Source organism: Marmota monax, unplaced genomic scaffold, assembly GCF_021218885.2.
Source record: "Marmota monax isolate L192 unplaced genomic scaffold, Marmota_monax_Labrador192_F-V1.1 WCK01_AAM20220418_F8-fsc00051, whole genome shotgun sequence".
In the NCBI taxonomy this organism is placed as follows: domain Eukaryota; kingdom Metazoa; phylum Chordata; class Mammalia; order Rodentia; family Sciuridae; genus Marmota; species Marmota monax.
Window position 1 is genome coordinate 1,140,131 of NW_026695202.1, and position 14,538 is coordinate 1,154,668.

General features: G+C 34.2%; 1 protein-coding gene across 1 annotated transcript in view; it reads left to right on the forward strand.

The window, feature by feature from the left end:
* Positions 1-14,538, forward strand: part of Parpbp (PARP1 binding protein) — a 52,129-nt gene that overhangs the window by 12,970 nt on the left and 24,621 nt on the right. Inside the window, exons 3-5 of the mRNA XM_046429473.2 lie at positions 893-1,126; positions 6,396-6,500; positions 13,254-13,424. Coding sequence (XP_046285429.1) covers positions 893-1,126; positions 6,396-6,500; positions 13,254-13,424 — 510 coding nt within the window. The remainder of the gene's footprint in view (positions 1-892; positions 1,127-6,395; positions 6,501-13,253; positions 13,425-14,538) is intronic.

A 14,538-nucleotide genomic window follows, 5' to 3' on the forward strand; every position in this document is an offset into this window, starting at 1 on the left:
CAGTCCCTAAAAACCAAAACCTTCAGCATGTCCAGTGAGAGAATTTATCATGTAGATATTGACTAAGAGACTTTAAATAAATTTTTGTTGTTAAATAAAATACTGACACACAAACATGTTGGTAACATTATGTGTCTCTAAGCAACTATAAGTCACTGTAGCCAGATTACAATCTGTTTTATTTCATTCGGGAAAATTAGAAAGTCAAAATAGAGAAAGCAAAAGAATATTTTGCCTGATTAGAAACATCTGAGAACCTATAGAAAAAAACCTGACTTTTGCTTTTTAACGCTTATTTGTTAAAGTTTAGTGTGTCTATAAACAGGGAAGAATCAAAATTATTTTCAAGCCCTAGGTTTTAGCGCTGATATTTTGTTTACCCTCCAACACTAATGGAATGAAACATCATTTTGAAAAAACTCCTAAGACCATATTTTCAAGACATTGAAACATTGTGTTGTGTAGGAATCATTATGACGTTAGCAATTTTTAATAAAAGATTAAAGATATATTAGGTAAGGCTGCAGATCCATGTTGCTCAGTGGTAGAGGGCTTGCCTAACATGTGAGGTCCTGAGTTCAATTCCCAGGACTGTAAAACAAAACAAAACAGCAAAAACTCATAAATTAAAAGGAAGTAAAGATTACAGAAACAAATGTTTTCCCAGTCAGTAGTACTTAAGGACTGATCACTGCCCACTCCTCCTTTGACCCTGAGTAGAAGAAATCCAGTGAAATTTAGGAAATAAGTCTATGACTCTGTTTGCCAGTTTTGTCGTGTGCAAGTTTTGCCTCATCAAAATTTTATGTGCATTTCCCATCTCAATTATAAGTTAATGAATATATTGGCACCCAACTTTATCCTTTTTTTCTCTTGGCATCATCTCTTTCAGCACTATGAAGAATTTACAGTCTCTCTCAGTGATGTTTTAATGACATGGAAATTCTTACTACATGAGAAATTAAACTTACCCATTGAAGATATGGAAGTGGTTGACCATTATGAGGACATTAAGAAGACTTACGATGATTTTTTGACGAATAGTAATATGGTAGATCTGATCGACATTTATAAAAAATGTAGGATTTTGACTTCTAATTGTGAAAATAATGACATGATATCCCCTGTAAGTATTTTTTAAAATAATCCTATTTTAATAGAACTAAATTTCAGCTAGGCTACTTTTATATATGTATATGTACATATGTATTTATTTATTGGTATTGGGGATTGAATCCCAAGGGTGTTACCACCAACCTACATCCCAAGCCCTTTTTATTTTTGTATTTTGACACAGTGTCCCACTGAGTTATTCAGGGTCTTGCTAAGTTGCTGAGGCTGGCTTTGAACTTGCAGTCCTCCTGCCTGGAGTAGCTGAGATTACAAACATGCACCATTAAATCATAGTTACACAGTTATAGTAATTTGAGGAAGGTTCTGAAAGAAGGCAGAGAATATAGTCTTTGTTCTGGTTAGTAACATGCTCGGAGAAAAACAAAAGCTCTAGTAATTTGATAATGTTTTTGCTTTGGTGATCATGTTAAGAATGGAAAATTTAGGTACCTGAAAGCTAGTTATTATTTGAAAGAAATATTTGGGTGGTAAATTTTGTTACACTTGTGTTATTATTTGGTTGCTAAAACAGTTTTTTATTAGGTCAAAAAATATTGTAACAAATCAGTACCAAATGCCTGGTTTTTTTTTGTTTTTTTTTTTAATTATGTCAAGGATTGCTTTTCTAAAATGTATTTTTTCTTGGTTGAATGTGCATCTGTTATTCAGTATATGGTATATGAATGACTATTATGGTTTTTCTCTTACGGATTAATTAGTATTTTATTTTGTGATGGGAGTGTCATTTATCTTATGAGAATAGTATGGGACAATATGTGTGAGATATAGACTTCTTTTTTTGTACAACCATAGTTATTTTTTAATAGGATATAAATTAAAAAATTAAATACAGTAGCATCCCTTACAGTTTGGTTTTGTTTACATTAGAATTTATGAATCCTTTTTTAGAATATGTTCATCTGTATCTAATTTTTTAAAAGCATTGAAGGTGCTCTTTAAGATTTACTGAATGCTATAAAGCAGTGGTTAAATAGTAGTAATAGCTAAATAAGTGTAGCTGGAATTAGAAAAAGATGTTTACTATATTTTATAAGATAATTTGAATACTTTGTAAATATTTCCATATGGTAATATTGTTTTAGCTGTTTATAATGGAAACTTCTACTAAAAAAGTGAGTTAGAAAAAAATGGAAGCTTATTTCACTCCTAAAAGATGTTGAAATATATGTAACTAGGACTGATGTGATAGTTCATGGTTATCAGAGATCCAGGCTTTTCCTGTCATGCTGCTTTCCCCATCTCATGTTCCATCTTAATTCTTGGCCTCTGTCCTCAAGACCACCTACCTCATGGTTCAGGATGTCCATTGAAGCTCCAGACATTGTATCAGCATTCTTTGCTACAGGAAGTAGTAAGAGGGAACAGTAATCTCCTTTTAGGGAGACATAGCTCTTTTGCTTCCATTTTGGTTAGTCACATGGGCACTCCAAGCTGAGGGAGGGTGGAGAAGATAGTCATTATTCTGGGTAGTAACATTCAAGGATAAAATAGATCACGGAGTTGGAGAGTTGGCAGTTTGTAGTCTTTGCCTCACTGGGCTCCATGGAGGCCTTTGCTTGTAACTTCCTCAAAATGTGTTGCCCACGTGCATGTTCATCCCACACATGCACATCCACAGTGTGGTAAGGGTACTTGAAAGTGGAGATAGTTCACTTAGTAAATTCTCCCCTAGTTGTACTTTTTTTGCTTGCTTGTTGAGATGATTTTTTACTACTTTTAACATCGTTCTTTTTGAGAGGCTAATCATATATAAGCATTGAGTTGTAGAAACAAGAAAGAAGATCAACCAGCACTAGTGTGATCTAACTGAGGATTTTAGGCACATTGTTTTCATCCTGTGCCTTGCCCCTGTCTGAGTTCTCTAAAAAGCTTTCTCATTTGAGTGTATTAACCTGTAGTATGAGATATATAAGGTGCACATTTGGGTTGTCTGTGAGGGAGGTGGTCTCCAAATAGTAACATATCTCCCTTGAAGGACACCAGGAATGAAAATTGAAACTGCTAAAATGTAGTGCATGAAGAAATTTTCTATATTTAAACTCTGAAACATTAATAGTTTGGTCTTTGATATCTATGCTTGCTCTAAGGAAATTTCTAGTGAGGAAAAAATGGACAGATGTATTTCTCAAAAATGTACTAAATATAACACTAATTTATGCTTAAGTGCCTTTAAACTTATATATTAGACTATTCCAAATGATTCTGAAAATTTATTTGCTTCTTATTATAGCTTAAATAAGGCAGGAATTATGAGGAATTAGGATAAAGCTAAGACAGCAACCTGTAAACTTGAAGCATTCCCCTTTCACCTTCGTTTTCTGGTTTATAATTCCTCTCCTGAGGACCATGGTTGCAGCGCCATAGGCATCTGGAAGCAGACAAGGTTTGGTTCTAGCTGGAGTGGAAGTGGAGATTTGTGAACAGCTTGCTTTCTCATGAACTAGTGGGTATCTGAAAGATAGCGTCAGATCTGGGGTGAGGAGCAGAAGAGCTTAACCACAGAGACTTTTGGATCCTCTGAGCAAGGTCAGAAAATATCCTCTGTGAGTATGCCCAGATTCCCTGTCCTTCTAGGCAAGAAGGAGCGGATGGGTGGGCTTGCTTCCTGTTGGTGAGGCTTGGGAGAACATTGGGAGAACATGGGACTTCGTTCGCTTTGACAGCCTCTTTTTTTTTTTCTTCCACTGCTGTGCCATAGAAGACATTTCACCTTCCATTACTTGCAGATCTGTCATGTTAGAGCTGAGCCCCAAACTGCCAGTGAAGAAAACCAACAAACCATCCACAGGTTACCAGCAGCCAGAGAAGGATAGGTCAGCTGACAACATACCTGCCCAACAGAACGGAACTGCTAGAGGGGAATGACAACTTGAATATACATAATTATTAGTTATTTAAGGAAACTCAAGGATAGCAGCCACACATAAGACTTCCTAGATTTTGCAAACAACAAACTCCAAACCAAAAACAAGCCACATCTGCAGGGCTTCAGCGTGGGTGGTGTGGCACCGGGAATATATCAGGGTGTTGGGCTGAAGGACTGCACTGGCACTGGTGGGTGCGACCTGCAGTTGCCCAGGGCAGCCGGGGAAGTGGTATTTGGAGCCCAAGGCCCAGCTTCTGGGGCTAAACTCTGAGTAGGAAGGGACTTCTTGAGAAAGCTCAGAAAACACAGCTCTCCTGAGGAAGCGGCCCCTAGTTGGAACCTGAGACCACCAGGTGATTCCTCTAACCTTTGTTAAGGGAGATGCAGAGCATGGGTCCCCCATGCCTGCAGGGGTCAGCTCTGCAGCCACCTCCAGAAAGAGGAGGCCTTGCATGATCTGGGCCTCCAACAGGTGCAGTGGGCAGTTAGGGCCACCAGACCTCTTCATTCCTAGGGAAGATCTTACCCTATTGGCCTCTGCCCAGCATCTTGGGCAGAAGCAGAAGCCCAAGCCCTTCAGTTTAACCCAGAAAACTGCCAGCAAACCTCCAAAGTCCTCATGTCTCAGAGATACCTGTCTTTGTGGACACCTTGTGGTTACTAAATACAAAGCAAGATTTTGTTCTTATAAATGTTTGTCCCATGTTGTGCCCTCGGCCCCAAACTTTATCCACAAACATTTGTTTTTCTCTTCCCCCAAACAAACAAAAAGCTTTTTAACCCCAACCCTTCCTCTGCTGCTTTTGGGTCCCTCTTTCAGGTGTGTGGACAGGTGGGCTGGCTCTCCTCAGGCATGGAGATTAAAAAAAAGCCTGTTGCTAGAGAGGGATCAAAAGGACTACCTATAAATGTTATCACAGACTAGATTGATAAAATAGTATATAATAGATTGTAGGGACATGTAAGGTCTAGGGTGTTCTGTTTTAAGAGATGGATAAAAGCTTTATTCTCAAAGCTGCAGGTGTGTGTGGGGGAAGTATTCAGCCTCAAGAATTCCATTCTCCTTGCATTTCTTTGGAGGCTTTCAACAGAGAGAATGAAATCTCTCACAAAGAGGAATTAGATGCAGGCTAGCATTTCATCAACTGATGTTCTGAGTATGATAAGAATTTATTCTTTGTGTAAGATGTCTCCACCTTTGTGACTTTTATGAGCTAGTTCTTCCTCTATAAGCTCTTACACAGGTTCATTCCCCTCCCCCCCCTTTTTTTTTTTTTTTAGCAATTACCAGGTTATAAAATTATCATGCTTATAAAAGTGATAAAAGCTTGTTAATTTTTCAAATAAAGCATGAGAGTATGAAGCAGAAAAAGTTGTGTAACTACATACAGATAAATACTTCAGAGTAACTCCTGTTCTTTTTGAAAAATAAGCCATTTTGATGAGAATTTTTTAAAAAGAAGATAAAAACATAAATTCAAAATCAAGTTAGTATCCTGAAAATCAAGGACAATAAATTTTTTTATTTTTCTGATTTTAATTTGTGCATTATAATTACATGTGATAGTAGATTTATTTATACATGCACATAATAAAACAATATAATTTGGTCAGTACCTCCCATTTTCTTCTCCCTCCTCCGGATTTCCTTCCTCTATCCATCTCCATTCTATTTGCATGAGGTTCACCCCTTAAGTGCCATGCATTCTCCTGCAAAAGACATCATTTCATTCTTTATGGCTAGATAAAACTCCATGATGTATATATACTGCATTTTCTTTATTCAAGCACAATAAAAATTTAAAGTACAGAATAAATACAAGATTATGAAATAAAGGAAAAGAAACTTGGAGGTTAAATCTAGAGGAATTAACATGAAAATGATAGTACTCCAAGGAAGATGCATATGAGGGCATAATTAAATATGAATATTAGTTATAATAAACAGTTTCCTTAGCTGGGAGACCCAAGTCTGCTAATGATGAGTATTTAACAGTTCCAGGCTATATTGATGAGAAAACATACGTGCCTCTTCACATTCTGGTAAAATTCCTGAACTCTTAAGGATAATGATGAATCTTACTAGTTTCTTTATTTAACTATAATTTATCCTTTAATTATAATTTAAATATAAGTTTGTTATTTAACAAAAATTTTAATTCCATGCCCTGAAGGAAGAGGACCTGCAAATCTTATCCTTGATCAAGATTATCATTTATTAGTCAAGTCGAAGGATTTATGAAATATGAAAAAGAATATCATGCTAATATCTCATATGAAGAATTCCATGTATAGTCAATAATTGCCAACAAGTATCAAGTAATATTCTGCACTGGAATATCAGTGACATTATGTGTGAATTTTTTTTATTAGTAATACCCTATATTTTCTGCAGATTCAACTACTGGATTTTCTCTGTGGCAAAGAGCATGCAGGAGATGATGAAAATGATCTTTATATGCCAATGTCACCAGTGAAACACAACCAGGATCATGAAAAGGTATTGATAGATTAGTAAATTAAAGCAGAATATGAGCCCCTTCAAATCACTATGTATTTGATGGTTCATTGGAGCTATTAATGTTTTGTTTTTTAAAAATTTTTATAAGTCTTTAGTTTGTTGAAATAAACTATTTGCAAAAATTAATACATTGGAGTCTAGAGAGAGAGCCTGATACTAATCAGGTTATTCATGGTTTGGGGCCAAGGCAACTTCACTAAGCAAAAATAAGTATCGTTCAAAGAACCAGAAAAATAGGTGAACTTTCAGTTATCAGTTTCTGCACCTCACATATACTGTTTTAGACGTGTGAGTCTCTTATTGTTTTATTGAAAAATCTGGCCTGTATCCTTCGAAGTAATACAAATGATATACTACCTACGACTAAGAGTTCTGACCACAGGTTTTGCTGTGGAAACGAATCACAGAACATTAGAGCCACATACAGGTTTGGTCTAATACGACTTGCTTTCAGCTGCTAGGTATCTAATTGCATGTAGTGACCCCCACTGACCATGGGAATTATATTTATAGAAGTTTTATGATTAATTAAATCACCATTGACAAGAGTTAGAGAGTATTGGGAAAAATAGTAAAATTATATTTAACATACTTTTAAAAACATGGTGTATAAAAGATCTAGAGTGCACCTACTTGTATAACCAACTGCTGCATTAAGTCAATTCACATTGGTGAATTACCTTCTTAATTTTTCAGAAAACTTTTCTGAGATTGACTCTTCCAGAAGACCTATATTTTACAGATTGTACTTTTAAAAACATATTTTATTACTGCCTTCAAGTAAATACCTGCATTCTGGATTTAATTTAGTTTAGTTTTTTTATGTATATCTGATTTTATTTCTATCCTTCACACTTATCTCTAAAATTCTTTACCATATACTTCTTGCAAATTAGGGATGGCCACAGTATCGCTTATCATATAAAGAAAACTTAAATACCCATTAATATAATTTACTACCTTTCTACTCCAATTTCAGCATTTGTCCCCAAAATGGTTTTATATCTCTTTAGACTCTTAATTTATAAGAATTCCCCTCATCTTTTTCTTTCTTCCTTTTTAATTATCTGATGAATACTCTGGTAATATTTAACTTGTTCTTTTATTTGCTGTGTCTGTCTGTCTCTCTCTTTCTCTCTCTCTCTCTCTCTCTCTCTCTCTCTCTCTCTCTCTCTCTCTCTCTCTCCCTTTTAATTTTTTAGTACTGGGTATTGAACCCAGGGGTACTTTATCCCTGATCTACACCCCAGTCCTTTTTATTGGTTTTGCTATTTTTGAGATAGGGGCTTGCTAAGTTGCTGAGGCTGGCTTTGGACTTCTGATCCTCCTCCCTCAGCCTCCTGAGTCACTGAGATTATAGGCACATGCCATTATGCCCAGCTACTTGCTGTAATTCTATTAAACTGGAAATTAGAAGTTTAAGTTTGGGCTTAACATTTTATAAGAAATAGTTTATAACAGATGTGGAGAATTTCATTTTGTATCACTTCAGAAGGCACAAACAGGCTGCCCCAAATTGCAAGATCTCTACAAAATAAAAATGTAGTTTTCGGGTTGGCTGGGGTTGTGGCTCAGTGGTAGAGCACTCGCCTAGCACATGCGAGGCTCTGGGTTCGATCCTCAGCACCACATAAAAATAAATAAATAAAATAAAGGTATTGTGTCTAACTACAACTAAAAACAATAAAAAATAACATGTAGTTTTCCCTTTGCTGTCAGCATATGTCTGTGGGGTGATACTTTAGCACTGTATAAATAACCTTATTTCCCAACAATGTTTCCCTAATGGTTTTATGTAAGCTTTGGTGATCCTTGCCTGAGTCAAATATTTAGCATTTGTAGAAAGGTGAGTCTTTTTTTTTTGTCATGTGTACATTAATTACCTGCCATTTCTCAGTAAAGAAAAGCTTTATCTTGTTAAATGGGACGAGGTGTGGTTCTGTTAAAACGTCAAGGTTAATGCTTAATTCTCTACCATGGGAATTGGTATACATAAGAGGCAAATAAGATTTTTTTCTACTTTCTCCTTTTTTGTTTGTAGATTGCTGTGGAGTCATGGATTTTTATTTTTGTAGTTTTTATTTATGCCCTGTTAGATTTTTTGAGCATTTTCTTTTCTCTCAAGCCCACCTTGAATGTTTCTTGCCCAGACCACCATGTTCCTTTTAGTGATTTTTAACTATTTTCTTAAAATTAAGTTTTCACTTACATTCTCACTTTTTTTCCTCTTCTGCTCCAAAGCTTGACAAACTGCTTACCAAATTGGCTGGTCTTTTCTCAGTGGCACTTAAGAACTACATTCATGTATGAGGAGGGGAGATCTCTTACAGCCTCCTTTTCTTTGATTTGTCTTGCTCCTGGTGCTCTATAGGGGAGAATCTAAGAATAATTGTTATTATACTTTTTTTTTTTGGTACCTGGGATTGAGCTCAGGGGCACTAGATCACTAAGCCACATCCCTGCCCTGTTTCGTATTTTATTTAGAGGCAGGTCTCACTGAGTTGCTTAGTGCCTTGCTTTTGCTGAGGCTGTCTTTTAATTCTCAATCCTCCTGCCTCCTGAGCCATTGGGATCACAGGTGCGGGCAAACTTACCTGGCTTCTTATATACTTTTTAAAAAGAGAAATGAGCTGATTTGTATATGTAAAAAGATCTAATCTCTTAGAATTTTAGCTTACAGTTATAAAACATTATCCTAAAGTGATTTCCATGATGGAGAAATTGATGGGTCTTCATTGTACGTATATTTAAAAAACACTGATAGGGATTGGGGGTGTAGCCTGAATAAGTGAATAAGCACAAGGCCCTGTGTTTGAAGCCCTGGCCCATCACCAAAACAAAGCAAAAACAACCAAAGAAAACTCACAAAAAACTCATAATTTGTTTCTTTGTGTTAATCCTGTGCTTTTAATCTTTTGCTTCCTGAGACTGTCTTTTCTAGGAGAATTTTATCTTACTAATTGGCTGGTGGATTTGATTTTCTGAGGGCCATTAAAGTTAGAGCCACATTGACAGCTCTGAAGTTTCTAATTTTTCTTTTCAGAAGGTATTTTGGGAAGTCAATATATTTCTATTGAAAGGCTAAAGTTACTTTTTTGGGCTATGATCTTGCCAAGATATATTTTGATCACCAAATTTGCTTACACCAAAATCTTCAAATAGAATAATGGAATGAATTTAAGAAACAATATTTTTGTTTCTTTATTTTATTTTTCCTAAAGTGTTAAACTACTGTTTTAGAATTCTGAGTAATAAAGGGAAAAAGAATGAAGAGCCCCCCAAATCATTACTTAAATAAAAAATTCTATCAGTATATCTGTTCTAATCCAACTTATTATTATTATTTTGGCAAATGTAAGCATGTATGTGTTAACCAAGGAGGCAAAAAATACCTGTACAAATTGCAAAATTTTTTTATTTTAGAAAAACTTTGTCCAAACTGAGATTGAATATCAGCATTTCAGTAACAATTAAGGGATAGGAAAAGCAACTTGGAACTGTCAGAAAGCTTAAATAAAATTGCCCAATTTCTAAACAAATCTCCAAATATTTTGTGGTATGGATAGAATCAGTTTATTAAACAAATAAATAGAACAGTATCCTTATTTTTGGTATCTTGGAAAAGCTTCAGTCTTGTGGATTTTGTCAATTTAAGCCCTTGCTTCTGGACATCATAACTGTACTCATGTGGACTGCTTTTACAGAGAGCCTCTTTAAAACCCACTTGCACATACAAGAGCAGGGAAACCATAACTGCCATGTTATTTGACCATAATGATGGGGATAGATGTCCAATTCAGCCATGAGTTAAAAGAAACACTCCATCTGTGAGGACTCCAAAATGTTTTTCCCTGATATTTGCCCAGGATCACAGATCAGAAATTTAGAATTTTTTTAGCCTTAAAGAGTAAGTTGTAAATGTGGAAGCATAAACCCTGATTTTGTACCCAGTAAGGATTAGGAGTATACATAATAGTAAGTCTTGATTATTTTTGAATAATAGAGTACAGTGAAACAGATTATGTTAAATTAAATGTAGGAAATATTAAAAAGTTTCTTATTGCAATGTAAACATCAGTTTTTCCTCTGTTTTGGTTTTTGACAAATAGTATTATTCTTCCCAGATATCAAAGTGATAATTTGTCTGTCTTGTTTTAGACAGACCATTGCACTATGAAATTAAAATTGAAGCTTTACTATTATAGACCACAGATAGTATTACAATTCATTGTGCAAATAAAGATTAAAAGACACTTGAAATATAAGGAGAAAACTGTATTATTCGTTATTTTATAAAATTTTAGGACAAATTTTAATGCTGCCGATTTTTTTATGGTTGACCTGAGAGGTTTTCTTTGTAAAGCAATGTAATTAAAAAAAAAAAAAAAGCACTTATTTGACTGCAGATGTTTTAATTAATAGAATTTCAATTTTAAAGTTTTAAAAGGACCAAACATATGTATTATTTTTTCTTTATTATTAAGCAAAAACTGATTGAGACCTATTAATAAAAGTGGACTGCTTACCTACTATAATGCTGAATATTCTTTTAGGCTTTAAGGGTATGTCACTTGCTGATATGGATCTCAAGAGTAATGGAAGGATTAAGAAAATAAACAAAATATCAGAAAATAATAAGACCTACAGATAATTATAATAGGATGATACAGAGTTATCAAAGGGTGAGGAAATAAAAGAGTTTGTATCTGCTATAGATTAGGAAATCAGGAAACCTCTCTGAAAAGGTAACATTATAATTTTTTATTGCTACCTTTTAAAATTCTTTTTGTGTTTCAAAAATTTTAAATGTGATTAGGCAGAATATGAAGAAATTTTAATTTGAATAAGGAAAACATTTTCTTAAGAGTTTTCCCATGATAAGTTACTGGGACTTTAGCTAAATTACTGAAGTTATTGAAGGATTTATGAATTTCATGTTTTGAGAATGAATTGAATTTAGAGTTTATGAAGCAGTATTTGAGGGAATAGGCAAGAAAGAGAATTTCAGTCTGAAAACAACATCCAAGAACTAGAAACAAACAGGATTCCAGAACAGAAGGTGAGATGGTAAAAACAGAATGAAAATTTATGAAGTTTTTCTTTTCCTTTTGGTATCATGTTTAAGATTTCCTTGTCTAGTTACAGGTTTTAAAGATTTTCTTCTAAACATTTTATAGTTTTATATTGTACATTTAGATATATGATCCACTGTGAGTTAATTTTTATGAAAGGTACAAGATTTTAGTTGAGATTTATTTGTTTTCCTTATGGATGACCAGTTCCAACATCAGATATTGAAAAGACTGTCCTTTCTTTATTAATCCTTTTGCAACTTTGTCAAAATCTAACAACCATATCTGGGTCAGAGTATTTCTGGACTCTGTTCAATTCCTTTGAGCTGGGTGTCTTTTCCCGAATATTACTCTATCTTGATTATTGCGATTGTGTAGTAATTCTCAAAAATCATTTTCCAGTATATTTAATATGTTGATCCAGTGTCTTCTGGTTTACATATTTCTTGATGACCTGTTATCTTGATCCCTGTTCCCCATAGGTAATGTATTATTTTGTTCTGACTGCCATCCAATTTTTTTCTCTTCTTTGGCTATTAGAGTTTTATTATAATGTGTGTAGGAGTGATTTTTTAAAAAAATGTTTACCTACTTGAAGAGCTTCTTGGAACTATAAATTAATATTTTCCAAATTGAGGATGTTTCTGGGCATAATATCATTACACTTTTTTTCTACTTCTTTCACTTTTGTGCATTTTGGGTTCTTTTCCATGTCTTTATACAGTTATGTTTTTTTTTTTTTATTTATCTAATATTTTATAGTTGCTGTGTGAGCTTTAAAAGCTGCCAGGTCCTGAATACCTATAAATAGCTATTTTGATGATAAAGGTTATTCAATTACCTGGTTTTTCATTTGAGATTGAAGGACAAGTATAATCAGTGTATGTGTGTGTGTGTGTGTGTGTGTATGAAAGACCTGATGCTTCTGTCAAGTTCTCCCTAATTTTATTTTTTGCTTGAATAGTCTGTAACTCTGCATGACACCAGTAAATATCAGCATCAACTGAATGCTATTATTTAACATTTAGTTAAATCTCTTCATTTTCAGTATCTACTAGTTCTCAAAACTTAAACATTTATCTTTAGCCCTTAAATCTGGCATTTAAGGAATGTAGCTATGGGAACAAATAGAGTCAGTTGGCTCGTGGTCTAAGCTTCTGAAATTTTATTATTGGCTATTATTTAGTGGCTGATGTATGCAAGAGAATTAGAAATGCAGATTTGAACTGTATCTTTTGTATCATTTTTTAACAGTCATTTTCCAATAATTATAATAGTTACTATGTACTCATGGTTTCTTATTGTCAGTGAGTTTATTTCAAAAGAAAGAATATGTTGACTATGCAACCTAAGGTTTCAGTTTATATTCAATTCTCATTTCCTAAAGAACTGTGAAGTATTGTGATTGAATCATCATATGTGTTCTTTTTATTTGTTCTTTTTAAATATACATGACACTAGAGTATATTTCGACATGTTATGCATGCATTATTCTAATTCTTGTGGTTGTACATGATGTGGAGATTCACTGTGGTGTATTTATATATGTACTACTATACATTGAAAATATTTATATATGTACTACTATATGTACTACTATACATTGAAAATATTTAGAATAACTGCAATAAAGAAAATAACTGAATATTTTATTGTACAGGTACAGCTACTAGCAAAGAAAGTTATCTTTTCATATTTAAGCCTGCTAGTAAATTCAAAGAATGACCTGGCTCTGGCTCATATTCTCAATATTCCTGATAGAGGACTTGGAAGAGAAGCCTTCACTGATTTGAAACATGCTGCTCAAGAGAAACAGATGTCTATCTATTTGGTATGGAAATGTTACATTGTCATGATTGTGTTAAGACTCTTTGAGCAGTGGGTTCATAAACCCTGATATAGAGTTTGTTTTTTCTCTTTGCACATTTTTTATTGTTGCCTTATAATTGTACATAATGATGGAGTTTGTTGTTGCATACTCATACATGCATACAATATGACCATATATTTTGGCCAGTATCACTCCCCAGCACTTTCCACTTCCTTTCTCTCCTCCCTACCCCTGGATTTTTTTGTGAGATCTTCACCCACCCTCCTTTCTTTTCCTTTTCCCTCTCTACCTTTCACATATGAGAGAAAACATAAAGCCCTTGACCTTCTGAGTTTGGCTTATTTCGCTTAACATAATATTCTCAAGTTCCATCCATTTTCCTGCAAATGACATAATTTCGTTTTTCTTTATGGCTAAATAAAACTCCATTTTTTTTGTGTGTGTGTGTGTGTATCACAATTCTTTAGCCATTCATCCATTGATGGACACGTAGGCTGGTTCCATAGTTTGGCTATTGTGCTGCTATAAACATGGGTATGTATGTATCACTGTAGTAAGATGACTTTAATTCTTTAGGATAAATACTGAGGAGTGGTATATTTGGGTCATATGGTGGTTCCATGCCTAGTGTGGTTGTACTACTTTACAATTCCACCAACAGTGTAAAACTATTCCTTTTTCCCCATATCCTCCCCAGCATTTATTATTATTTGTATTCTTGATGATTGCCATTCTGACTGGAGTGAGGTGAAATCTCAGTTTAGTTTTGATTTCCATAATTGCTAATGATCTTGAACATTTCTTCATATATTTGTTGATCATTTTTATTTCTTCTTTTGAGAAGTATTTGTTTAGTTCATTTCCCCATTTATTGATTGGGTTTTTTTTTTTTTTTAGTTTTTTATATATTCTATATATTAATCCTTTGGCAGAAAACTAGCTAGCAAAGTTTTTCTCCCATTCTGCAGATTATCACTTCATATTCCTAATTATTTCCTTTGCTGTGCGGAAGCATTTTAATTTGATGCCATCCTAATTATTAATTCTTGGCATTGTTCCTGAACTTTAGGGATCTGATGTAGAGTTCTTATGATTATGATGAAACAACTTTTAA